At 38.3% G+C, this 25,143-nt stretch overlaps 2 protein-coding genes across 9 annotated transcripts in view; one reads left to right on the top strand and one right to left on the bottom strand.

The window, feature by feature from the left end:
- Positions 1 to 11,410, top strand: part of LOC148190091 (uncharacterized) — a 48,893-nt gene extending 37,483 nt beyond the window's left edge. For all 6 annotated transcript variants that reach the window (XR_015776110.1, XR_015776111.1, XR_015776112.1 and 3 more), the window contains exon 3: positions 8,089 to 11,410. Coding sequence is in view for 3 of the 6 variants with exons in the window: in XM_088075245.1 (XP_087931371.1) it covers positions 8,089 to 8,276 (188 nt within the window). In the remaining 3 variants the exon portion in view is untranslated. The remainder of the gene's footprint in view (positions 1 to 8,088) is intronic.
- Positions 11,411 to 13,862: 2,452 nt separating this feature from the next.
- pex6 (peroxisomal biogenesis factor 6) overlaps positions 13,863 to 25,143 on the bottom strand; it is a 15,416-nt gene continuing 4,135 nt past the window's right edge. Inside the window, exons 5-18 of one of the 3 annotated variants that reach the window (XM_088075162.1) lie at positions 24,619 to 24,733; positions 24,402 to 24,517; positions 24,205 to 24,307; positions 23,673 to 23,875; positions 22,711 to 22,897; positions 22,211 to 22,287; positions 21,217 to 21,334; positions 19,952 to 20,157; positions 17,226 to 17,287; positions 16,993 to 17,101; positions 16,158 to 16,274; positions 15,826 to 15,903; positions 14,531 to 14,670; positions 13,863 to 14,159 (exon numbers count right to left, since the gene is read on the bottom strand). In XM_088075162.1, the coding sequence (XP_087931288.1) occupies positions 14,023 to 14,159; positions 14,531 to 14,670; positions 15,826 to 15,903; positions 16,158 to 16,274; positions 16,993 to 17,101; positions 17,226 to 17,287; positions 19,952 to 20,157; positions 21,217 to 21,334; positions 22,211 to 22,287; positions 22,711 to 22,897; positions 23,673 to 23,875; positions 24,205 to 24,307; positions 24,402 to 24,517; positions 24,619 to 24,733 (1,768 nt within the window). In that variant the 3' untranslated portion in view covers positions 13,863 to 14,022. Of the gene's footprint in view, positions 14,160 to 14,530; positions 14,671 to 15,825; positions 15,904 to 16,157; positions 16,317 to 16,992; positions 17,102 to 17,225; positions 17,288 to 19,951; positions 20,158 to 21,216; positions 21,335 to 22,210; positions 22,288 to 22,710; positions 22,898 to 23,672; positions 23,876 to 24,204; positions 24,311 to 24,401; positions 24,518 to 24,618; positions 24,734 to 25,143 lie in introns of those variants that run through there. The other 2 variants (XM_088075161.1, XM_088075163.1) reach the window with 2 other exon arrangements.

Below are 25,143 nucleotides of genomic sequence, written 5' to 3' on the forward strand. Positions count from 1 at the left end.
GGCTGAAAACAACTTAGAATAGCTTTATTGATGACGTTATGGGATACAAAGTGGAAATAAAGGCCAAAAAACTGCAAAAACTTCATAATTTGGGATGTCAAAAAAAATGGCCAAAAGAGGCAATAGTATAGTATGGCGAAAAAAGTCAAAATTTGACCGCTCCTAAAAATGGCTGAAAACAACTTAGAATTGCTTTTATTGACGCGTTATGGGATACAAAGTGGAAATAAAGGCCAAAAAACTGCAAAAACTTCATAATTTGGGATGTCAAAAAAAATGGCCAAAAGAGGCAATAGTATAGTATGGCGAAAAAAGTCAAAATTTGACCGCTTCTAAAAATGGCTGAAAACAACTTAGAATAGCTTTTATTGACGCGTTATGGGATACAAAGTGGAAATAAAGGCCAAAAAACTGCAAAAACTTCATAATTTGGGATGTCAAAAAAAATGGCCAAAAGAGGCAATAGTATAGTATGGCGAAAAAAGTCAAAATTTGACCGCTCCTAAAAATGGCTGAAAACAACTTAGAATAGGTTTTATTGACGCGTTATGGGATACAAAGTGGAAATAAAGGCCAAAAAACTGCAAAAACTTCATAATTTGGGATGTCAAAAAAAATGGCCAAAAGAGGCAATAGTATAGTATGGCGAAAAAAGTCAAAATTTGACCGCTCCTAAAATGGCTGAAAACAACTTAGAATAGCTTCTTGAGACGCGTTATGTTGTACAAAGTGGAAACAAAGGCCAAAAAACGCCAAAAACTTCACAATTTAGGACGTCACAAAAATGGCCAAAAGAGGCAATAGTATAGTATGGCGAAAAAAGTCAAAAATTGACCGCTCTTAAAAATGGCTGAAAACAACTTAGAATTGCTTTTATTGACGCGTTATGGGATACAAAGTGGAAATAAAGGCCAAAAAACTGCAAAAACTTCATAATTTGGGATGTCAAAAAAATGGCCAAAAGAGGCAATAGTATAGTATGGCGAAAAAAGTCAAAATTTGACCGCTCCTAAAAATGGCTGAAAACAACTTAGAATAACTTGCAGAGACGCGTTATGGTATACAAAGTGGAAACAAAGGCCAAAAAACGCCAAAAACATCATAATTTAGGACGTCACAAAAATGGCCAAAAGAGGCAATAGTATAGTATGGCGAAAAAAGTCAAAATTTGACCGCTCCTAAAAATGGCTGAAAACAACTTAGAATTGCTTTTATTGACGCGTTATGGGATACAAAGTGGAAATAAAGGCCAAAAAACTGCAAAAACTTCATAATTTGGGATGTCAAAAAAAATGGCCAAAAGAGGCAATAGTATAGTATGGCGAAAAAAGTCAAAATTTGACCGCTCCTAAAAATGGCTGAAAACAACTTAGAATAACTTGCAGAGACGCGTTATGGTATACAAAGTGGAAACAAAGGCCAAAAAACGTCAAAAACATCATAATTTAGGAGGTCACAAAACTGGCAAAAAAGAGGCAATAGTATAGTATGGCGAAAAAAGTCAAAATTTGACCGCTCCTAAAAATGGCTGAAAACAACTTAGAATAGCTAAATGAGGCAGCGTTATGTTGTACAAAGTGGAAATAAAAGGCCAAAAAACTGCAAAACTTCATAATTTGGGATGTCAAAAAATGGCCAAAAGAGGCAATAGTATAGTATGGCGAAAAAAGTCAAAATTTGACCGCTCCTAAAAATGGCTGAAAACAACTTAGAATAGCTTTTATTGACGCGTTATGGGATACAAAGTGGAAATAAAGGCCAAAAAACTGCAAAAACTTCATAATTTGGGATGTCAAAAAAAATGGCCAAAAGAGGCAATAGTATAGTATGGCGAAAAAAGTCAAAATTTGACCGCTCCTAAAAATGGCTGAAAACAACTTAGAATAACTTTATTGACGGGTTATGGGATACAAAGTGGAAATAAAGGCCAAAAAACTGCAAAAACTTCATAATTTGGGATGTCAAAAAAAATGGCCAAAAGAGGCAATAGTATAGTATGGCGAAAAAAGTCAAAATTTGACCGCTCCTAAAAATGGCTGAAAACAACTTAGAATAGCTCGTAGAGACGCGTTATGGTGTACAAAGTGGAAATAAAGTCCAAAAAACTGCAAAAACTTCATAATTTGGGATGTCAAAAAAATGGCCAAAAGAGGCAATAGTATAGTATGGCGAAAAAAAGTCAAAATTTGACCGCTCCTAAAAATGGCTGAAAACAACTTAGAATAGCTTTTATTGACGCGTTATGGAATACAAAGTGGAAATAAAGTCCAAAAAACTGCAAAAACTTCATAATTTGGGATGTCAAAAAAATGGCCAAAAGAGGCAATAGTATAGTATGGCGAAAAAAGTCAAAATTTGACCGCTCCTAAAAATGGCTGAAAACAACTTAGAATAGCTCGTAGAGACGCGTTATGTTGTACAAAGTGGAAACAAAGGCCAAAAACTGCAAAAACATCATAATTTGGGATGTCAAAAAACTGGCAAAAAAGAGGCAATAGTATAGTATGGCGAAAAAAAGTCAAAATTTGACCGCTCCTAAAATGGCTGAAAACAACTTAGAATCGCTTTTATTGACGCGTTATGGGATACAAAGTGGAAATAAAGGCCAAAAACTGCAAAAACTTCACAATTTAGGACGTCACAAAAATGGCCAGAAGAGGCAATAGTATAGTATGGCGAAAAAAGTTAAAATTTGACCGCTCCTAAAAATGGCTGAAAACAACTTAGAATAGCTTTTATTGAGACGTTATGGGATACAAAGTGGAAACAAAGGCCAAAAAGGTCAAAACATCATAATTTGGGATGTCAAAAAACTGGCAAAAAGAGGCAATAGTATAGTATGGCGAAAAAAGTCAAAATTTGACCGCTCCTAAAATGGCTGAAAACAACTTAGAATAGCTTCTTGAGACGCGTTATGGGATACAAAGTGGAAATAAAGGCCAAAAACTGCAAAACATCATAATTTGGGATGTCAAAAAAATGGCCAAAAGAGGCAATAGTATAGTATGGCGAAAAAAGTCAAAATTTGACCGCTCCTAAAAATGGCTGAAAACAACTTAGAATAGCTTCTTATTGACGTTATGGGATACAAAGTGGAAATAAAGTCCAAAAACTGCAAAAACTTCATAATTTGGGATGTCAAAAAAATGGCCAAAAGAGGCAATAGTATAGTATGGCGAAAAAAAGTCAAAATTTGACCGCTTCTAAAATGGCTGAAAACAACTTAGAATAGCTTTTATTGACGCGTTATGGGATACAAAGTGGAAATAAAAGGCCAAAAAACTACAAAAACATCATAATTTAGGACGTCACAAAACTGGCAAAAAAGAGGCAATAGTATAGTATGGCGAAAAAAGTCAAAATTTGACTGCTCCTAAAAATGGCTGAAAACAACTTAGAATAACTTGCAGAGACGCGTTATGGTATACAAAGTGGAAACAAAGGCCAAAAAAGGACAAAAACTTCAGAATTTAGGACGTCACAAAAATGGCCAAAAGAGGCAATAGTATAGTATGGCGAAAAAAGTCAAAATTTGACCGCTCCTAAAAATGGCTGAAAACAACTTAGAATAGCTCAATGAGGCAGCGTTATGGTATACAAAGGGGAAACAAAGGCCAAAAAACGTCAAAAACATCACAATTTAGGACGTCACAAAAATGGCCAAAAGAGGCAATAGTATAGTATGGCGAAAAAAGTCAAAATTTGACCGCTCCTAAAAATGGCTGAAAACAACTTAGAATAACTTGCAGAGACGCGTTATGGGATACAAAGTGGAAATAAAGGCCAAAAAACTGCAAAAACTTCATAATTTGGGATGTCAAAAAAAATGGCCAAAAGAGGCAATAGTATAGTATGGCGAAAAAAGTCAAAATTTGACCGCTCCTAAAAATGGCTGAAAACAACTTAGAATAGGTTTTATTGACGCGTTGTGGGATACAAAGTGGAAACAAAGGCCAAAAAACTGCAAAAACTTCATAATTTGGGATGTCAAAAAAAATGGCCAAAAGAGGCAATAGTATAGTATGGTGAAAAAAGTCAAAATTTGACCGCTCCTAAAAATGGCTGAAAACAACTTAGAATAGCTCGTAGAGACGCGTTATGGTATACAAAGTGGAAACAAAGGCCAAAAAACGTCAAAAACATCATAATTTAGGAGGTCACAAAACTGGCAAAAAAGAGGCAATAGTATAGTATGGCGAAAAAAGTCAAAATTTGACCGCTCCTAAAAATGGCTGAAAACAACTTAGAATAACTTGCAGAGACGCGTTATGGGATACAAAGTGGAAATAAAGGCCAAAAAAGGTCAAAAACTTAAAAATTAGGGATGTCAAAAAAATGGCCAAAAGAGGCAATAGTATAGTATGGCGAAAAAAGTCAAAATTTGACCGCTCCTAAAAATGGCTGAAAACAACTTAGAATAGCTTCTTGATACGTGTTATGGTGTACAAAGTGGAAATAAAGTCCAAAAAACTGCAAAAACTTCATAATTTGGGATGTCAAAAAAATGGCCAAAAGAGGCAATAGTATAGTATGGCGAAAAAAGTCAAAATTTGACCGCTCCTAAAAATGGCTGAAAACAACTTAGAATAACTTGCAGAGACGCGTTATGGTATACAAAGTGGAAATAAAGGCCAAAAAAGGTCAAAAACATCATAATTTAGGACCTCACAAAACTGGCGAAAAAGAGGCAATAGTATAGTATGGCGAAAAAAGTCAAAATTTGACCGCTCCTAAAAATGGCTGAAAACAACTTAGAATAGCTTCTTGATACGCGTTATGGGATACAAAGTGGAAATAAAGTCCAAAAACTGCCAAAACTTCATAATTTCGGATGTCAAAAAAAAAGGACAAAAGAGGCAATAGTATAGTATGGCGAAAAAAGTCAAAATTTGACCGCTCCTAAAAATGGCTGAAAACAACTTAGAATAGCTTATTGATACGCGTTATGGTATCAAAGGGGAAATAAAGGCCAAAAAACTGCAAAAACTTCATAATTTGGGATGTCAAAAAAATGGCCAAAAGAGGCAATAGTATAGTATGGCGAAAAAAGTCAAAATTTGACCGCTCCTAAAAATGGCTGAAAACAACTTAGAATAGCTTCTTGATACGCGTTATGGTGTACAAAGTGGAAATAAAGTCCAAAAAACTGCAAAAACTTCATAATTTGGGATGTCAAAAAAATGGCCAAAAGAGGCAATAGTATAGTATGGCGAAAAAAGTCAAAATTTGACCGCTCCTAAAAATGGCTGAAAACAACTTAGAATAGCTTTTATTGACGCGTTATGGGATACAAAGTGGAAATAAAGGCCAAAAACGTCAAAAACATCATAATTTAGGACGTCAGAAAACTGGCAAAAAAGAGGCAATAGTATAGTATGGCGAAAAAAGTCAAAATTTGACCGCTCCTAAAAATGGCTGAAAACAACTTAGAATAGCTTCTTGATACGCGTTATGGGATACAAAGTGGAAATAAAGGCCAAAAAACTGCAAAAACTTCATAATTTCGGATGTCAAAAAAATGGCCAAAAGAGGCAATAGTATAGTATGGTGAAAAAAGTCAAAATTTGACCGCTCCTAAAAATGGCTGAAAACAACTTAGAATAGCTCGTAGAGACGCGTTATGTTGTACAAAGTGGAAACAAAGGCCAAAAAAGGTCAAAAACATCATAATTTAGGACGTCACAAAACTGGCAAAAAAGAGGCAATAGTATAGTATGGCGAAAAAAGTCAAAATTTGACCGCTCCTAAAAATGGCTGAAAACAACTTAGAATAGCTCGTAGAGACACGTTATGTTGTACAAAGTGGAAATAAAGTCCAAAAAACTGCAAAAACTTCATAATTTGGGATGTCAAAAAAATGGCCAAAAGAGGCAATAGTATAGTATGGCGAAAAAAGTCAAAATTTGACCGCTCCTAAAAATGGCTGAAAACAACGTAGAATAGCTTGTAGAGACGCGTTATGGTATACAAAGTGGAAATAAAAACAAAAACCTCATATTTTAGGTTGTCAAAAAATTTCCACGTCATCTTTGACCACAAAGTACAATTGTACTTTTTATTGTGTTTTTTGGAGACTTTTTCGTAGACTTGTCACCTTTGTTTTATAATGCTTGACAACAAAGTATACTACGATATGTTGTTGTGACTCAGTAGTTTTGTGACTTTTTTTGGTCGTTTTAGGCTTTTAGAGATGTTTTTTTTTTTTTCAAGTTGAAGTAGTATTTTTCTCTGGGTGTTTCAGAACATACTTTTCTTTGAGTCTTTATGTTTTTTGATGGCGAACTTTCGTGTGAATTTTTGATGACATTCTTTATGATATAGTATATTACGTTGTTTTGATGACATTTTTTACAGTGTACTACCGTATGACTATTTCAATGGTTGCTTTTTTTGGAAGATTTTTTGGGACATCTGATTCTATGACTTTTTTGACAAATTATTTCGAACTTATTATACTATAGTTTTCTGGGGGAATTTTCGATGACATATTCTAAAACCATGACTTTTTTGGTGACATTTTTCGCATAATGCTATACTTTGATTTTTTCCACATCATAGTTTTTTGTAACAACATTTTTTACGACGTAGTATACTGTCCTTTTTTTTCTGTTTGCATTGCAGTGACATAGTATTCTATGCCTTTTTTGACGCCATTTTTTTATGAAATACTATTATTTTTTAGATAACAGATTTCAACAAACTGCAATGTGACATATTTAAATGACATTCTATACTATGACCTTTTCAGACTTTGTTTTTACTGCATTTACTAGGACTATTTTTTTAAGGTTTTACATCATACTATCATTTGGCTTATAAATGAATGAATTAATTAATGATCATATGAAATAATTTTATTTACTTGACCAATTTCTTCTGAGATCATCAAGACAAATACACCAATAACAAAGCATTCCTGTATGTTACCCCACCATCACCTAGCACATAAATATCCAACATTGCATAAAATACATAAAAAATAAAAATACCGAGCATGCAAACACAGCGCCATGACCTCAAGACCATTTTTCAGTGATATTTTCTTTTACAACATACTATCTGGACTTTTTAATAGTATTTTTTACAAAATACTTTTCTGTAACTCTAGTGACATTTCAACACCATACATACTGTAACTTTGGTGACATTTGTTTGCAACATACTGTACCATGACTTGTTGTAATGACATTTCTATAAAATATTATACTAAAACATTTTTTACCACAAACAACTTTTTTAAAAAACGGTTTCTTGAATAAAATAACAAACGTGTCCCAACTCATGTCACCAACAAGTGCCAAACAAACAAATGCCAATGCCAAAACTGGATAATAGTTTTTCTGAATGGCAGAATTTACATGATAAACTTTACTTCAACTTAATAGATGCTTTTTCAGACCTACTACACTGACTCTTTAATGAAACTTATTACCACATACTTTACTATCACTCTTTTACTACATTTTCACAACATTCTAAGCAATTACTTTTTTTAATGACATTTTTTAATGAAATACTATGCTATGACTTTTCCCTCGGGTTTGGATTACATACTAAACTATGACTTCTTATCATGATTTTCAGCAACATAGAATACCATGACTTTATTTGTGAATTTTGATGACAATACTATGACTTTCTCTATGGATGTCTGATGATACACGGTACTTTTACTTTTTTGTGTGATTTTTGCTGACATACTATAATGTTTTTTTGTGATTTCTGGCAACATACAATTGACTTTTTTGCAATTTTTTTATACTTAAGACTTTTTCATGATTTTTAATGACATACTAACTTGATTACATTCTATTTTTTTTCATGATTTTTGTCAAAGTACTTTACTATGACTTTTTCTCCAAATTGATGACACACTTGCTGTGTTTTTTTTATATATATATATATATTATTTTTTTCTTTGTTTTTGTTTTGTGGTCTTAATGGAGTTTTGTGTTCAACTTGAGGTTGTTAGGGAAAAAAATGTAACCATGAACACTTCACAAAAAGCTGTTCTTTTTTTTTGTCAGTCTGTTTCTTTACAAAACTTTGATTTTGTCCATTAAAACCCCAACTTTCCCACTCTTTCAGAACCTGCAGCCGGATGCCCCACTTCACCTGAGTCCTTAACGGAGAGGATCTGCTCGTTCGATATGGAAGACAATGAAAAGGAAGACCTGCGTGTTGGATCTTTGCCCCAGCAACAAACTAAAATTCAGGAAGCACAAAACAGAGTGACGTCAGAGGACGAACCACAGAGACTGAGACCTCCAGACTAAACAGGATTACACCCAGACCTGGACTACCAGCTTCACCCCCCTCTCTTCAAAGATGCAGCTGTTTTGGCTCATTAGACTGTAAAGACTGTTGCTTGTACATCATTCCTATCCAAAGACAAACTGTCCCTGTCTCTCAGTTCAGACCTTTTTCGGGTTTCCAGGTGTTTTGTGTTTGAGTCTCAGAAAAGTCCAAACCAGCTGCTGATTAAACTGACGGGACGCCAACTGCTGCCTCACATTTTCTCTCAGATCGAAACTCAACAGTCACTTCAACACAATACGAAGCGTCACATTAACATACACCAACAAACGTGTGAACGCTACAAAATTCAAGCTTTAACCATCTACTTGTAAAGTCAAGATTCAGGCACCGCAACGAGAAAACAGGTATTTCATCGCGGCGAAAACTGCCTGCAAATAGAAACTGCAATAAATTAGCTGAATGATCTGTGCCGTCGTTGCTGGACAGGCACCCGAGGAACCTGGAGTCTTTTTAACCGACAAAATGAGATGCAGACTGGAGCTTCAAGGTTTTAGTCAAACTTAATGTGGTTTTATTTTATTTTTCATAAAGTGGGTAGAAAAAGTTTTGAAACAAAATGCTTAAATTTTATTGTGTTTGTCTCTATGTAGTCGTAGCCACACCGCCGGCTCAAACCACGAAGAATCTGGAGAAATTAGCTTCAGTTAGCTTCAATTTAACCTCACTGAGCCAAATACATAATATTCTCTTACGGGCCTCAGGAAAAGGGATTTTTAAGTAGCTACATCGCAGAAAAAGGACCGCAAATTTAAATGAGCTGAAAATGTCCTTTTCCTAATATCTGACCAAGAATGTCATTAGTTGACGAAGGTCCCAGTCAGAAATATCACCAAATTATATACTGAAAATGAGATAAATGTGAACATGATTTAACCTAAAGGACGAGGACGTATGGTGTGATTTAAAACAAATTTGATTTATTTGAAGCATATGGAAAAAAGAAATGATTAATAAAATGGAAACACATCTTTCTTTTGACCGAGTTAAGCCTTCTGTCCTTTTGTTAGTTCACCTAAAAACCTTTCGGCACCACAGGTTATTAATTTTAAAACCCACATCAGATAGCTAACAACTTTTCTGGTGTTCACGTGACAGAAATAAATAATACTGACTGAAATTTGACCAACATCTCCGGTCCTTTTTTTTCTCACAAACTAGTTTAACTTTCTCCAGATTCCCCGTCTTTGAGGCGTTTGACTGGTTATGTCTTGGATGTTTTGCAGTCTTCACGTTGCTAAAATGATGGATTCACTTCAAAATGAACAAACACGTACGCCGTGTTGACGGCTGAATCTAACATGGTAACACTTTATATTAAGTTCAATACTTCCTGTCAATTTTATTGCCATATTGTCATTTCACGTTTTTTTAAAAAAAAAGGAACATATTTTAACTCTTCATAGTGACATCCATCAAGGAAACCTATCTTTGTTAACCATATCAACCTGCTGTAAGACGTGACATCGAAAATAAACCACTGACTTAATATAAAGTGTCACCGAATATTTGTATTGATTAACATAATGACTAAAAAGAAGTGACGTGTAATCTGCCAACACATTTCAGAAGGTTCTGGATATTAAAATAAATTTTAGGGAACTTGTCTAGAAACTCTGAACAGTGCAGCTATCAAGCTTAGCATTAGCTTCTCATGATATATTTTAGCATAACAAAGATTCTCTAGCAGATTGGTAATATTTCTTCTCTGCTGATTAAACTCAAAACTTTTTGGAGAAAAAAGTGTAAAACTGAGAAATGTAACACAGAACTTATGGTATGGCTGTGAAATTTACATTATTTTAGATTTAAATCAAGGCTTAACTGACAGTCTACGTGGTGCTAATCATGATAGCCGAAACTCTTTCTCACGTTATTAAACATGCGGATTCATTTCCTTTTTATATATTGATTCATACTTCTATATTTGGGTGGTTTATTTTAGTGAACTGCCTTAAGCCACAATTGTGAAAATGCCCTGCTTGTTAGGTAATGTGGCAACATTTTGAAGTTAAGGCTATGCTAAACAAAAATTGTTTAAAACGTACCCATTAGCTAATGCTAAACTATCCTGTAGAATTAACATATTTTCATTTGTGGTGCCTCTCCTGGTGACAAGCTAATGCTAACGTTGTTCCATTTTACACCGTAATTTTACAGCCTCTTTTATCAACGATTTTTTCATCTTTGATGTAAAATTGAAAATGCTTCTACACAAAACTTCAATTTATGTTAAAATTCATCAGCTAGCCATTTTGGGTTAACATTCGACGAATATACCTACATAGTTTTAAAGCTGGAAATATAACAGAATATTAATGTTAATATTTTGTTAATAATGATACCAAATTTAAAGTGCCATACCACAAAGGTAGTAAGCTTACTAGCCAAAGCTAGCGCCAGCCTATGACCATCTCAAGGATATGAATTAGGACTTCTTTCTTTTTTTTGGTAAAAATTTTTGGATTTTTTTTTTTTTTAAAAACAGCATGTAAAACTAGCACATTGCTATATTTAGAAATGTATAACATTGTAGAATTAAATAAAGGTTGGACTGACACAGTCAACGTGGTGCTAATCATCGTAGCCGTAACGTTTTGCTAACAGTATCATATGTTCTGATTAATTTCCTTAACACACATTATTGCTTTTTTGGTTGGTTCAGAGCTGTTTTAGTGAACTGCCTCCACCATGGTTAATGTTAAAGTGTGTTAATGTTTGTTAGGTAACAGGGCAACGTGTGTTAGCTTATGCTAATCTAAACAGGGGTGTCACTTTACAAAAAAAAAACTGATTAAATGGATAACATACATCTAAAGGCGGGAAAAAGGTGTTTACTTGTTTAGCATTGGTGCTCTCAGTAAATCTGTGTTGCTTAACTGTCGACTGTGTTTCAAATGTTATTAATTTTAACCTAAACGGGACATTTTGGGTCCCGTTCGTGTCAAAATAAGGGGGAATTTAGCATCTTTCACAATTTTGCATCTAATTCTACCGATTATTCTGCCTTCTGCACTGCTTTACTTGTTGAGGTGATTCTGACGTTTTGAAATTTAAAAAAATAAAATAAAATTTGCTTGCTGTATATAGCTTAGCATCTTGGCATGTCATGACTTTGTGAAACACAAAAAAAATCAACATATACAAATAGTTGTTTATTTGAATTTCATAATTGCTAAACTGATGGAATTAAAAAATCTCTAAATTTTAAACTGACAGAATGTGATTTTGTCCACTGGAATGTTATAACTGTATATTATAGTTTTATGACTACTGCAGTGAAATGTAGAAATCAGCCTTTACAGATGTGTTTGATAATGAAAACGGATTTTGATTTCTCTTATAGCAGCTTCCTAATGCTCTCACCGGGAACCATTTATAATGAATGTCTACTTCAGTTTTTGTTTTAACAAAATTATAAAATGAGCATTACTTAAGTTATGCAATTTTTTCTTTAATTCCAAAATTTTAGCCCTTCGTCACATCAGGATACTAATTTTAAATGTCTGTCACCATATGATGCAGACATTATCATGTCAGGGTTTGTTTACTTTATATAAGCATGAGTGATTGAGCCGGTATATTAAACACTTTCCAGGCCCCGAGGCGTTCCCAGGCCGGACGAGAGATATGTAATCCCTCCAGGGTGTTCTGGGTCTGCCCCGGGACCTCCTGCCAACTGGACATGCTGGAACACCTCCAGTGGGAAGCGCTCTGGAGGCATCCTGATCAGATGCCCGAACCACCTGAACTGGCCTCTTTTGACACGAAGGAGCGGCGGCTCCACCCGAGCTCCTCCTGGCTGTCCGAGCTCCTTACCCTATCTTTAAGGCTGAGCCCAGACAACCTGCGGAGGGAAATCATTTCGGCTGCTTGTATCTGCAATCTCATTCTTTTAGTCACTACCCAGACCTCATGACCATAGGTGAGGGTTGGCAGAGAACCATGACCTCAGATATGAAAATGCTGACCGCTTCACACTCAGCTGCAAACCACCCCAGTGCATGCTGGGTCATGGTGCGATGAAGCCAACAGGACCACATCATCTGCAAAGAGTGGAGATGCAATTCTGAGGTCCTCAAACCAAACCCCTTCCTCCCTTGGCTGCACCTTGAGATCCTGTCTGTGAAGATCACAAACTGGATCGGAGACATGGGGCAACCATGGCAAAGGCCAACACCAACTGGAAATGTGTCTGCCGCAGAGTTTGCGGATCCAGCACTCACTTCACTCAGATGGGGACGGGATGGCAACAGTCACGGTGCCCCGTATTCATACAGTACTCCACAGGACTTTTCAGGGACATGGTTATAAGCCTTCTCCAAGTCCACAAAGCATATGTAGACCGGATAGGATCCGGATCCCACGCTCCCTCCAGCAGCCTTGCAAGGGTAAAGAGCTGATCCACTGTTCCAGGACCGGGACCAAACCCACATTGTTCCTCCTGAAGATTTGACAATTGGTCGGAGCCTCCTTTCAAGCATTGTGATAACCCGATAATTGGACCACACCATCCGGTCCCTGTTTTGAAAATGGGAACCACCACCCCGGTCTGCCACTTCACAGGAACCATCCCCGACCTTCACGCCACACTCAATAGGCATGTCAGCCAAGACAGTCCAACAATGTCCAGAGCCTTCAGCATCTCAGGCCGAATCTCATCCACACCTGGTGCCTTGCCGCCAAGGAGCTTTTTGATGACCTCAGCGACCTCTGCCAGGAATATGGACGAAGGTTCAGACTTCAGATACTTGGAGAAGAACGTGGGGGGGTTCAGGGTTTCCTCAAAGTTTTCCTTCCACTGCTTGACGATATCCCCAGTCCAGGTCAGCAGTTCTCTTCTCCTGCTGATCACAGCCGAGACGATCCCTGCTTCCCTTCTAAAGATGTCTCCTGGTTTGCCAGAACTTCCTTGAGGTCAACTTAAAGTCCTACTCCATGGGTTCCCCGAACTCCTTCCAGACCCAAGTTTTTGCTTTAGCCCTTCTGCTACCTGTCTGCTGCTTTAAGAGACCCCTCGGCCAGCAAAGTCGGAGAGGCCTCCCTCTTCATGACGGCCTCCCTCACCGCTGGTGTCCACCAGCAGGTACTTAAGTTGCCACGACAGGCACCGATGACCTTCTGACCACAATGTTAGCAGCCGCCTCAACAATGGAGTCTTTGAACATTGACCACTAGATGTACCCAGCCTCCTCTTGGATGCACGAAAAGTTTCTCCGGATGCGTGAGTTGACGACCTCGCAGACAGGGGCCTCACCCAGATGTTCCCAGTTCACCCTGACGACACGTTTGGGTTTATTGGGTCTGCCGCAGTAGCTGCAGTCTACCGCAGTGTACCGCAGTAAATGCAGGGCTGGAATATTAAAATAGTAGATCAAGGAGTTGTTAATTATAAAAGTGATATTTGTTAAAAGCTTCAGAAATCCCGTTTCACTAAACAAGCTTGTGCTGTGAGAAGAAAGCAGCCACCTGATTGGCCGATCTGACTCGTTAGCTGATGATATCAGAATGGTTCCATCAGTTAAAACAGAAATCTCACGTCTGGATTCATTAGTCAAATTATTTATTAATTTAATTTCATAATTTTATAAATTAACTCTTGTTTACATTATTTACATTAACAGTATGTTACAGTGTAGATTCACAGAATTTTAAACTTGACCGTCATCGGCGTTCAGGATCGAACACCATCGTCATCATCAGTCTCTAACTTGCAGAAAGTCTCTGTTGAATGTTTTTGTATCTCAGCAGCTCCTCGTCTGAAACAGACGGCTTGAAGTTTTCCAACGCTGAAGAGAAATCCTCAGCGGAGATGAGCACAGGAGAGTCCTCCGAGTCCAGACCTGAGCGAGATGCAAAGAGTTAGGTGGGTCAGACATCGATGTTTCTCTTCATTAGCTGCTTTGAATAGAAAAAGTCCGTAAAGGTTTATTTTCGTGTGTTTGTATTTTCTGTATAAACAGTACGGAGCCTTCTGACATGGAATCAGTCGCACTGATAGCAATCGCAGACGGTAATTTCGCCGTGTAAGAAATGTCACTGTGTCCATCACAAAAACGAAAATGGTGATTTAACAGTCGACCAACGGCTCTACGGTACTTACGTTGCGTCATCAAAAAAACATCTGAAATTTGTTTTTAGGCTGAAACAAGAAAATAAAAGTGAATTTTCATCTGAAGGAAGAACTGCACAAGATTCAAAACCGTTTCATCACCGTCACGGATGAGAGCGATCTTCCTCTTGATGGCGGCTGTCATGGCGTCCGAACAGAGAGCGTACAGGTCGGCGCCGGTCATGTGATCGGGGCAGCGCTCCACCACCTGCTGCAGGTCCACGGCGGCGTCCAGCTGGAACCTGAAGACAACGTTTGTTTACACTCAGGACACGAAAAAACTAAAACATCCGACTTCACAATCATCAGAGAATCTGTTCACAGAGCAACGTTCGACGTCTCATCAACACGCTTTACTTTCATTCGTTATCTTCGGCTCACGGGATCCTTATTGCAGTATGCAGATATATGTGTATTATTTTTTGTACATAAATAATAATAATTTCCATCAAGTTGAATTTTTTTTAATAATTAATTTTCTTTTTTCTAGAATGTACAAATTCTGACCTGCACATATGACGTCCTTACGAATGAGTAAAACTGACAGAAAATGAATTTGATTACTTTCAGCGTTATTAAAAATATATGTGAGAATTCATTGGTCTTAAATTAAAGAAAAAAATAAACTGAAGTCTACAAATATTCAAAAAAAATCTGGTCTGAATATATAAATAGATTAACTTAGACGAAAAAGTCTAAATAAATGAATGAAATGAATTCAAAAGTCTACATAAATAAAACTAAACTAAAATTCTAAATAAATAAAACATATATAAATGGAGTTATAGGTAATAAATGAATAAAACCAAACAAAACATCTAAATATATAATCTAATGATATTTAACAAAAAGTGAAAACAAAGACACACAGATACACCCATATATACGTATATATACACATACATTTGTGTATTTTTTCACTTCGTCTGTTATGTGCAAATTCTGAGCTGCACTCATCATAATGTCCTGATGACTGAGTGAAATAATAATTAATAAATTGTATTATTTTTAGATTTATTAAAAGCATATGTAAGAATTTACTGGTCTTAAATTAAAAAAAAAAAAAGAGTTCAGATTTAAGCTGCAGATAATTATATGAAAATCTTTGTGTATTTTTATTTTACTTTTACTTCAACGAAAATGAAATGTGATTGTCAGCATTTAAAAAAGTGTTTTACTCACAGACGCCCGCTGACAGAAAAACTTTGTCAAAAAACTCAAATCAAGCAGCTCCGTTTCAAACTGTCGAGCCGATATTTTACATAAATTTCACTGCGGAGAAGCAGTTTGTTTCGGAGCAGCTGCTACTCTCGTGTGCGAGCGTTTGAAACGGAGCGTTCGAGTCCGGATTTCTCAGTTATTGCGGCGGCGGTCCGGTCGGGCTGCGGGTGTCTTACTTTCTGAGGACGGCCTGGAGCACCTGCAGCTGAGAGACTCGGTCCTCGTTGATTCCGACATAGACGAGTTTATCGAACCTGAAGGCGACACAGAGACAATTTGAGGTCTCGCAGATGTCGATGGTCATGAGAGACACAGTTTAAAATCAGACTTTAACCGTAAAAACAAAATCAGAGTCAAAACACGTTTACATCTGAGGAAATATCGAAACTTTCACTGATCCACATTCAGTTTCACACACAAAAAACATAAAACAGAGCTTTTCAACACAGTAAACGTGTCTGCGTGTGTGTGTGTGTGTGTGTGTGTGTGTGTGTGTGTGACCTCTGACCTGCCTGGCCTCAGCAGCGATTGGTCCAGCAGGTCCGGACGATTTGTTGCTCCGATCACAAAAACCCCGACGGACGAGTGCAGAGCGTCGAGCTCGGCCAGCAGCTGAGAAACGACTCTGTACGGGAGATTCAATCAAACTTTACCGATCCTCAAAGGACTTCACAATAAAAGACAAAAGAAACAGATATGAAACTAATTAATGCTGAGTGACACAAATAAAAAGACTTTATGCTTTGAAAATGTATGCATGAAAAGTAAATAAAGTATAAATTATAACCTATACATATAGAATGAATAAATTAATAAAACTAAAAAAAGTATAAATAAATTAATAACTCTACATTCAACAACTAAAATAAATAATTAAAGCTAAACAAAAACTCTAAATAAATAAATAAAATTCTTAAACTAATACATAAATAAAACAGTGATACGGTAATTCTGACTAAACCAAAATTGCTTTAAAAAAAATTAGACAAATACAGCTAAACAAAAAGTCTAAATAAGGAACTAGATAAATAAAACTAAATAAAATTGTAATCAATGAATAGAAAATAAAATAAAATAAATAATACTAAAGTACAAATATATCAAAGAATAAAACAAAACAAAAAACCTAATAAAATTAAACATACACACACAGACATATATCTATCTATCTGTATGTAAAAACAATAATTAATTTCTAAATGAATAAAAGCACCAATGACAAAGTGTAAATAACTTAAAACATCGATAACTGAACTGAAAAAGTGTGACAAAAGAAGAGAAATGACGTAGCAAAGTGTATAAAAACACACCAGACTTTGTTGATTCGGCAGGTAAACGCTCACCTGTCCATCACACCTCCAGAGTCTCCACTGCGCCCCCTGCTGGGCGCCAGAGAGTCCAGCTCATCAAAGAAGACGACACACGGAGCTGCTGATCGCGCTCTGCAGAACACTGAACACACACACACACACACACACACACACACACACACACACACACAGTTATCCAGGTGTGAGAACGAGCTGCATTTATGCAAACTGATGTTTCAGGTATAACGATAACGATGATAACGAACCTTCTCTGATGTTCTCTTCGCTCTGACCCACGTACATGTTGATGAGCTCCGGACCTTTTATACTGAAAAAAAACCCAAAAAAAACACACACACACACATTTAAAGAAAAAAAAACAATAAGCAAAAATGTTTATTTATAAGAAATTGCCAAAGTTTGAACAAAAAACAGAAACTGCCAAAAAAAATCACAAAAAGAAAAATCAAGATAAAAGAAACCCACATCTTCCTTTAAAAAAAAAAAAAAACTGACAAAAACATTTAGAGAGGGAAAAAATATGTTTCCAGAAAGTTGCACATAAACTCAGACACGGACGGAGAGAGAGAGCGTGTGAAATTTTGGACAGAGGCGATCAAAGACCTCAGTCACCGACGCTGAACCGCCACCGGCTGCTGCATCTGCGCGCGCCGCCGTCGTCATAGCAAAAGATATAACCACGACTTTAATGAAATGACCTCCAGAGAAAAGGACGAAAGGTCAAGAGAGGAAAAGAAGTTTGGGTGAAATCGAGTTGAGAAGTTCACAATGAGAGTTAACGTGGAACAGAGCCGGGCTCTCGGCGGCAGAACGACTGCCTGCACCGTTCAGGTTTTTTGGGACTGTCCACTTCTCTGTCCACTCTGACAGGACATCACCAAAGAGTTTTTAAATTAAAGTTGATTGTTCTTTTTTTTACTCTGGTAAAACCCCGGACATCAGGAGGAGGGCTCGCTTTTACAGGTGCTGGATGGAAAGATCGAACCGAGGTAAGAATCGAACAGGAAGATCAAACGCAGAGGAGGACACAGACAAACCCCCTTCAGAGGGACATCTGGGCTGCAGCTGTTGATGAAATTCACTGCTTCAGTCAGTCCAACAGTACATAACATGTTGGAAAAACTGAGTACATGCACTAAACTTTGAGGGAAAACGGGGGAATATTGAAAAGAAAAAATATTTTAATTTTTAAATTAACAACTGAATAACAAAAGAGAAAAAAACTCTAAAAAACAATTATATTAGTGCTGAATATTAAGACGGAAATGACAGAACATTCATAACAGAAGACACTGAATGTGATGAAGAAAAAGGACAAAAAGGAGAAGAAATATGAAAGAAATCGATCTGCTGCCACAAAGGACTTCACAATAAAAGACAAAAGAAACAGATATGAAACTGACAAAAAAAATGAGTGACACAAATAAAAAGTACTGTGAAAAAGTATACATGACAAGTAAATAAATAAAACTTACCTAAAACTATAAATCATAACTTAAACATATAGAATTTGAATGTAGAGTTATTTATTTTAGTCTTGAATGTAGAGTTATAAATAAATTAATAACTCTACATTCAAAGACTAGAATAAATAATTAAAGCTAAACAAACAGTCTAAATAAATAAAATTCTTAAATTGATAAATAAATAAAACTAAACAAAATATCTCAATAAATCTGTAATTATGTCTAAAGCAAAATTGCTAAAAAAAAAAAAAAAAAGAAAATCGACAAATACAGCTAAACAAAAAGTAAATAAGGAACTAGATAAATAAAACTAAACTTAAGTACAAATATATCAATAAATAAAAACACATTTACTGTTAATACTACTGTTGAATAAAATGACCACGAATGTTTAGAACAGACAAAGACTGATTATTATTAAAATGATTTATTGTTATTAATATGATTAAAATAAGGAAATTATATTAAGAAGCTGTTTGTCTGATAATTGATATTCACCATTAAAATGTACATTTAATTAAAAAGATAATTAGCAGCAGGGGCCCCGTCAGAGGCTGATGTGATTTGGGGGTCAGAGTTTGGGCCCCCAGCTGTGTGGATGGTTGATGAACTCTGTTCTGGACGGTTGTGCGGCTCTGAACGACCTCTGACCTCATCTGCTTATTTTTCCTCTCTTCAGCCTGAAGACGCCGATAAAAAGCCAAATGACCTCTGACACTCACGGTCCGGGAAAGAAACGACATCAGCACGCAGAAGACGTCATCTAAAAGTCCCGAGGAGCCAAAGAGAGCAGCGTTAAGTCCTCAGCGGACAAAGAGCCGCACACATGAAGGAGCTCCGAACTCCGTACGAACCCTTTAGAGGTTCAGACGACGAGAGCAGCCGTTCCTACTTTGAAACGTCAAGAGAGGAAAAGTAGTTTGTGGAAACTGGAAAATCGTGTTCAGCTGCAAGATCAAGACTGTAAGATTAAACTTAAAAAAAGAAAGCGTCGCCATGCCAACGGATTCACGGTCTGAGAACGAAACTGCTGAAGAGTCTTCACGAAGAGTTCGTCAACTTTCTTGCTGAAATCGTAAGTAAAGGCTCCGCTGAAGGTGCGGTACATCCCGAACCACCGAGCGCTCAAAGACGTCTCGCAACCTGCCAGCAGCAAACCGGAGCAGGAAGCTGAAGAAATAACGTCCGACAGACGAGCGAAGAGACGGACGCGTGGACTTCAGGCTCGTGTGGTGGCCTGAAGGTAAACTTCAACCTGATCAGTCGACAGCGTGTTTCGAAAGAAATAAACCTCGATGCTCAGGTTTCAAAGGGCCAATCTCTCACCTGCTCACGTGCTCGCCTGTGAAATGTTTTGTTTTTGGCGCTCCTGTTCAAACTTTATGATGAAGAGTTGCAGCCATGAAGCTCAAAATGAGTCAATATTTACAAAAAAACAAGAAAGTTTAAAGTTGAAACATTAAATATCTTGTGTTTCTACCTGATGAAGGTGAAGGTGTTCATACCTGAGGAAGGTCATGGAGCACTCTGTAGCGACGGCCTTGGCCAGCAGGGTCTTGCCGGTCCCTGGCGGTCCGTACAGCAGGACTCCGGTGCGGTTCAGACCCAGAGCCAGGAGCTCGGGTCTCTGCAGAGGAAGCTGAACCGTGTCCAGGATCTCTTTCTTCACCTGCTGCAGACCGCCGACGTCCTCCCAGCGCACATCAGGGATCTGCTCACACACAATTCAGCCGGTCAGAGAGGCAGACGACACCCGAAAACTTCTGACTGACGGACTCAGCAGGATTTAACCCTTTAGGGCCTGCTCGAATATCACACACACGTATCGCCCTGCACACAGAATGTGCTTTTCAAAATCAAGATCAAAAAATATCACACATTAATAAGATTTTCTCCTTTCATTGAGGTTATTTTAACCAACATCAGCCCTAATGATAAATATCAAATATTCATACATTTTCTGCATTTTAACCCTTTAAATGGCAGGTTTTTGTCATGATGCCACTATGTTTTTAGTTTAAAAAAAAGAATTATTGTCAGTGTCCTCCTCCTCAGTGTGAGTGTAGCTGCTGACAGTCTGGGATATGTCAGTGTGTGAGTGTAGCTGCTGACAGTCTGGGATATGTCAGTGTGTGAGTGTAGCTGCTGACAGTCTGGGATATGTCAGTGTGTGAGTGTAGCTGCTGACAGTCTGGGATATGTCAGTGTGTGAGTGTAGCTGCTGACAGTCTGGGATATGTCAGTGATCAGCAGCTACATTGACTGTGACAGGTCACCTAGTGGAAATAGCATGTATTTCCTCCATATGCCAAATATGGTCAAAATGACCTCATCAGGTGGAAAATAGTCAAAATGACAAATTCAGAGTCAAAAGCCCAGAATGACACCCAGAAATAATACAAGTCCTGTTTTTCTGCTCTGATGGCTGTGGGATCAAAAATGTCAGTTTGAATGGGTTTCAATGGAGCATTTTTGGACCTGAACAGTCTGAATGTAACTATTTAGTTTCCACAGTGTATTTTAGACTTATTGTAGGAGCTGAGCTGCAAATTCACTGATTACACTCAAATACACAATCTGGACTACATTTAGGACACATGCATCAACACACACACAGTTATCACAACAGGAAGAAGAAAAGAGACTAAAATGAGACAAACAGACACTAAAGGGTTAATGATGCAGTAAGTACATGTTTGGGTCACTAGAGGGCAGAAGATCTGCACAACGAGCCCACAGACAGTCTCAGCAGTTTTAGAGGCTTCATCACCTTGGGGGCTCCGATGGCCGTGGACTGGGCGTCCTGCAGGGCCTCCAGGGCGGAGCTGAAGTCCTGGTTCAGGATGGTCACGCCGCTGGAGCACAGGTCCTCCTGCCGCCGGCCGCCGCTGCACGCACAGATATTAAAACGCTGGTCAGAACGTGAGGAGATAAATCAGTTCTCACCGTCTGTAAAATCCACATTTCTAAAACCAGTTTGTGCTCTGATCAGGTTCACTGACATTTGGACGGATTCATCTGCAGGACTCAAATGTTCGAGACCAAACAACTCATCATATACGTAATATTCAAAAAACAATGCGATCAGAGCAGGATAAGAAGTGAATATTTAAATACAGCCGAGGGACTGTTTGTTATTTATGGGGGGGGGTCAGAAAGGGGGGGGCATGACAAATCATTTTTTAGGCTTTAGGACAAACAACATTTCATGGCTGTGTTTCATATTTGTTTTACTGATTTATTGTTTGTTAAGAACGATGCCTTCTTTCTTAAAATTTGGCTTTTCTGTTTGGGTGATATTTATATAAGATGAACATTTTTGGTGAGTTCTAAAGGAAAAAATGGTTATCTGTTTATCTTTTTTTATTGTCATTTGTATAGAAAAAAATAGCAATTTTTTATCTTTAAAATTGTTGACAATTTTTCATGAAGAAAGTTAGAAAGTTAGAAAGTTAGATTTTTTCATTAAAAATTACCAAAATGACACAATTTCAGTCAGAAACTGTAAAAATAGAAATTATCTTTGGATTTTCAAATTTACGACAATCCTTATCCACGTACAGCTCTGTCAGACTAATTCGTAAAATTAGTTTTCCAAAATTTCACGAGGCCTAGAAAATTGCCTTTTGTACATTCCATGACTTTTCCAGGTTTTCAATCAGCGTTTGAATCGTGCCGAACCGAACAAACGCAGACGCAGAACAGAAACAGAAACAGCTGTTCGGCAGAATTCAGCCACATTTGATTTTCAGCTTCAGCCTCACCAGCTCTGAATCAGCCTCCTGCAGGCAGCTCGACCCGCCTCCACCAGCAGAGCCCTCAGGTCCCCCAAAACCAGGCCCTGAGGAGGAGCAGGAGGAGGAGGAGGAGGAGCAGGAGAGGGAGCAGCAGGAGGAGGAGGAGAAATCATTGTTTTTTACAATTTTTGGAAGAAAACATTTCGTTTTTTTTTTTTCTACTTCATACACGTTGTGTTCTTTATATTCTATTTTTTCATTTCACAGTTTTAAAGCTTCTGTATGTTTTTGATCTTCCTTTGTGTTTATCACAGTCTGTACTGGCCTGTACTGGTCTGTGCTGGTCTGTACTGGCCTGTACTGGCCTGTACTGGCCTGCTCTGGTCTACTGTACTGGCCTGTACTGGCCTGTACTGGCCTGCTCTGGTCAGTACTGGTCTGTACTGGTGTGTACTGGTCTGTATTGGCCTGTACTGGTCTGTGCTGGTCTGTACTGGTCCTGGTCCTGACTGGTGACGGTGCCGTACCGCGGTGAGTTTGGAGAGTCTCTCCAGGTTGACGTCCCTCCCCAGCTGGAGGTCTCGGCTCAGGCTGACCAGCATGGAGCGCCGCTGCTCCTCCGTGGGACTCTCCAGCGCCACCTGGTGGACGAACGCCGCCACGATGCCTGCGGACAGCTGCCGAGGCCTGCAGACCGTCGCCACCACCGCCACACTGAAGGACAGACGTTCAACCTCATTAACCCTTTGAGGCATGAGCACACTGAAGAGGTTTCTAAACCTCATCCGAAATTTGTTTACCGCTACAGAAAATTACCTAAAAGTTAAATAAAATTAAAATTAAATGAGAATAATTCTTTTACAGAATTTAAAATATATAATTATGACCATTTTAAATATATTTTATGTTGTTTTTTTATTTCCTTTTCAAAAAAAACTTTTAAATCAAGTAAACTTTTTGGGAATTTGTGGAACATTTTCTTACCACGATTTTCACTGTAAAAGCACTAATTTGCCCAGAGCTCAAAGGGTTAAAGACATGTGAAAGGCACAAAAAAAAGTGTTGTCGCATTAGGCTTCAAAGGGTTAAAAATACCCATGAAATTTGCACTGACTTCAGACGGAGTTCGTGACGGCAACAACGTGATTATTAACCCTTTAGGGCGCGTTAATATTAAAGGCATCATATCGCTCCGTGCACAAAATGCACTTTTCATAATAAAGCTTTGAAAAATATTATACATGAGTATGTTTTTATACTTTCAGTCCTGATCGTAAATATCAAATACTCATTAATATTCAGAATTTTAACCCTAAAAATGCCAGGCTTTTGTCATGATGCCATTGTGTGTTTCAATTAAGAAAATATTAAAAACTGAATTCATAGCATGTATTTCCTCCGTATGCCAAATATGGTCACAATGACCTCATCAGGTGGAAACACGGCGTTTCCGTCTCCTGTGGCGGTGTGATGGCTGGAGGTCACTGACCTGCGGGGGGCGCTGTGGAGCAGCTGGCAGAGCGCCGCCTGGACTCGGCCGTCCTCCTCCGCGCCTCCTCCAGCGGCGAGCAGGAGCTGCAGGTTCCTGAGCAGCAGGACGCAGGGCTGCAGGGCGGCGGCCCGCTGGAACGCCGCGCTCAGCTTCACCTCCGAGGCTGCAGGCGTGTCAGCACACACACACACACAGTCCACCTGCACACAGGTAACAACAGGAAGTGATGTCACACAGTCCACCTGCACACAGGTAACAACAGGAAGTGATGTCACACAGTCCACCCGCACACGGGTAACAACAGGAAGTGATGTCACAGTGCTCTCTCTCTCAGGGTTTTAAAGTTTCTTCTCATTTTATAAAAAAATTATATTTAAATTTTTTTACTTTTGCAAGAAAACAAAACATGAAAAAATGGATTTTCGTACGTGTTGTGATTTTTTATGACACGATTTTAAAAACCGTTTTTTTTTTTTGGATAAAGAAGATGAAAAGGGCGAAGACGAAGAAGACGACGTGGCGGTCGTACCTTGAGCAGGTGCAGGTTGAGTCGTCGGGTCGCCGCTCTGACCGCCGTCACTTTGCCGCTTCCTGCGCGGCCGTGGAGGAGGACGGTGCAGCCGGACAGCGAGCTGCTGCAAACACACACGGCAGTGACATCACACATCACATGACCACACGTGTCACATGACCACACGTCCCAGCACGCCTCAGTCTGAGAGTTACCTGTGCTGCAGGTGAGGCAGGATGATGCTGCTGAGCAGCTCCACGGTCTGAAAGACACCAGCAGGAGACGCTCCGTCCACACTGAGACAGGGGACAGAGCTGCTGGTGGACGCTCCCTGAGGACGGACACACACACACACACACACACACACACACACACACACAGCTGTCAGAGACACACACAGACACAGGTCAAAGGTCAGAGGGCAAAGGTTACCATGTAGAGAGAGGTGTGCCGTCTGTCAGCCAGGTAAGCTCCGCCTCCTCCTTCTTCTTCTTGCGTCCCTGCAGACGGACAGACGCTCTGCACTCTGAAGAACAGCACGGGATACCTGACGGAGGTCAAAGGTCACACACGCTGAATCACTGAGCGGACCGATTTCTTTCAGACACGCAGAGAAAAAACGACTTCATGAGAAATGTTCCACAAAATTATTTTTAAAAACATGAAAAACCTAAAACCGCCTATAATCATAATTACATATTTTAAAATTATTTTACAGAATTATAATAATTTTTAAATGTTTTCCAGGTCATCTCCTTTATTTGATTTGTTTTTTAACTTTTTTTCTTTTGTTTTTTTATATAGTTTTTTGGTAATTTTCTCGCCCATGTTTGTTGCTGATTTTGGCTCAGTTATTCTTTTGTTGTTTACTGCATCTTCCTGTGATTTTTTTTTATTAAAAGAAATCAGGCCTAACAGTTCAGGTTTGAAAGGGTTAAACCTCTCAAACCTGAACAC

Source organism: Plectropomus leopardus, chromosome 3, assembly GCF_026936395.1.
Source record: "Plectropomus leopardus strain MGB_pleo_1.0 chromosome 3, ASM2693639v1, whole genome shotgun sequence".
NCBI lineage: Eukaryota > Metazoa > Chordata > Actinopteri > Perciformes > Serranidae > Plectropomus > Plectropomus leopardus.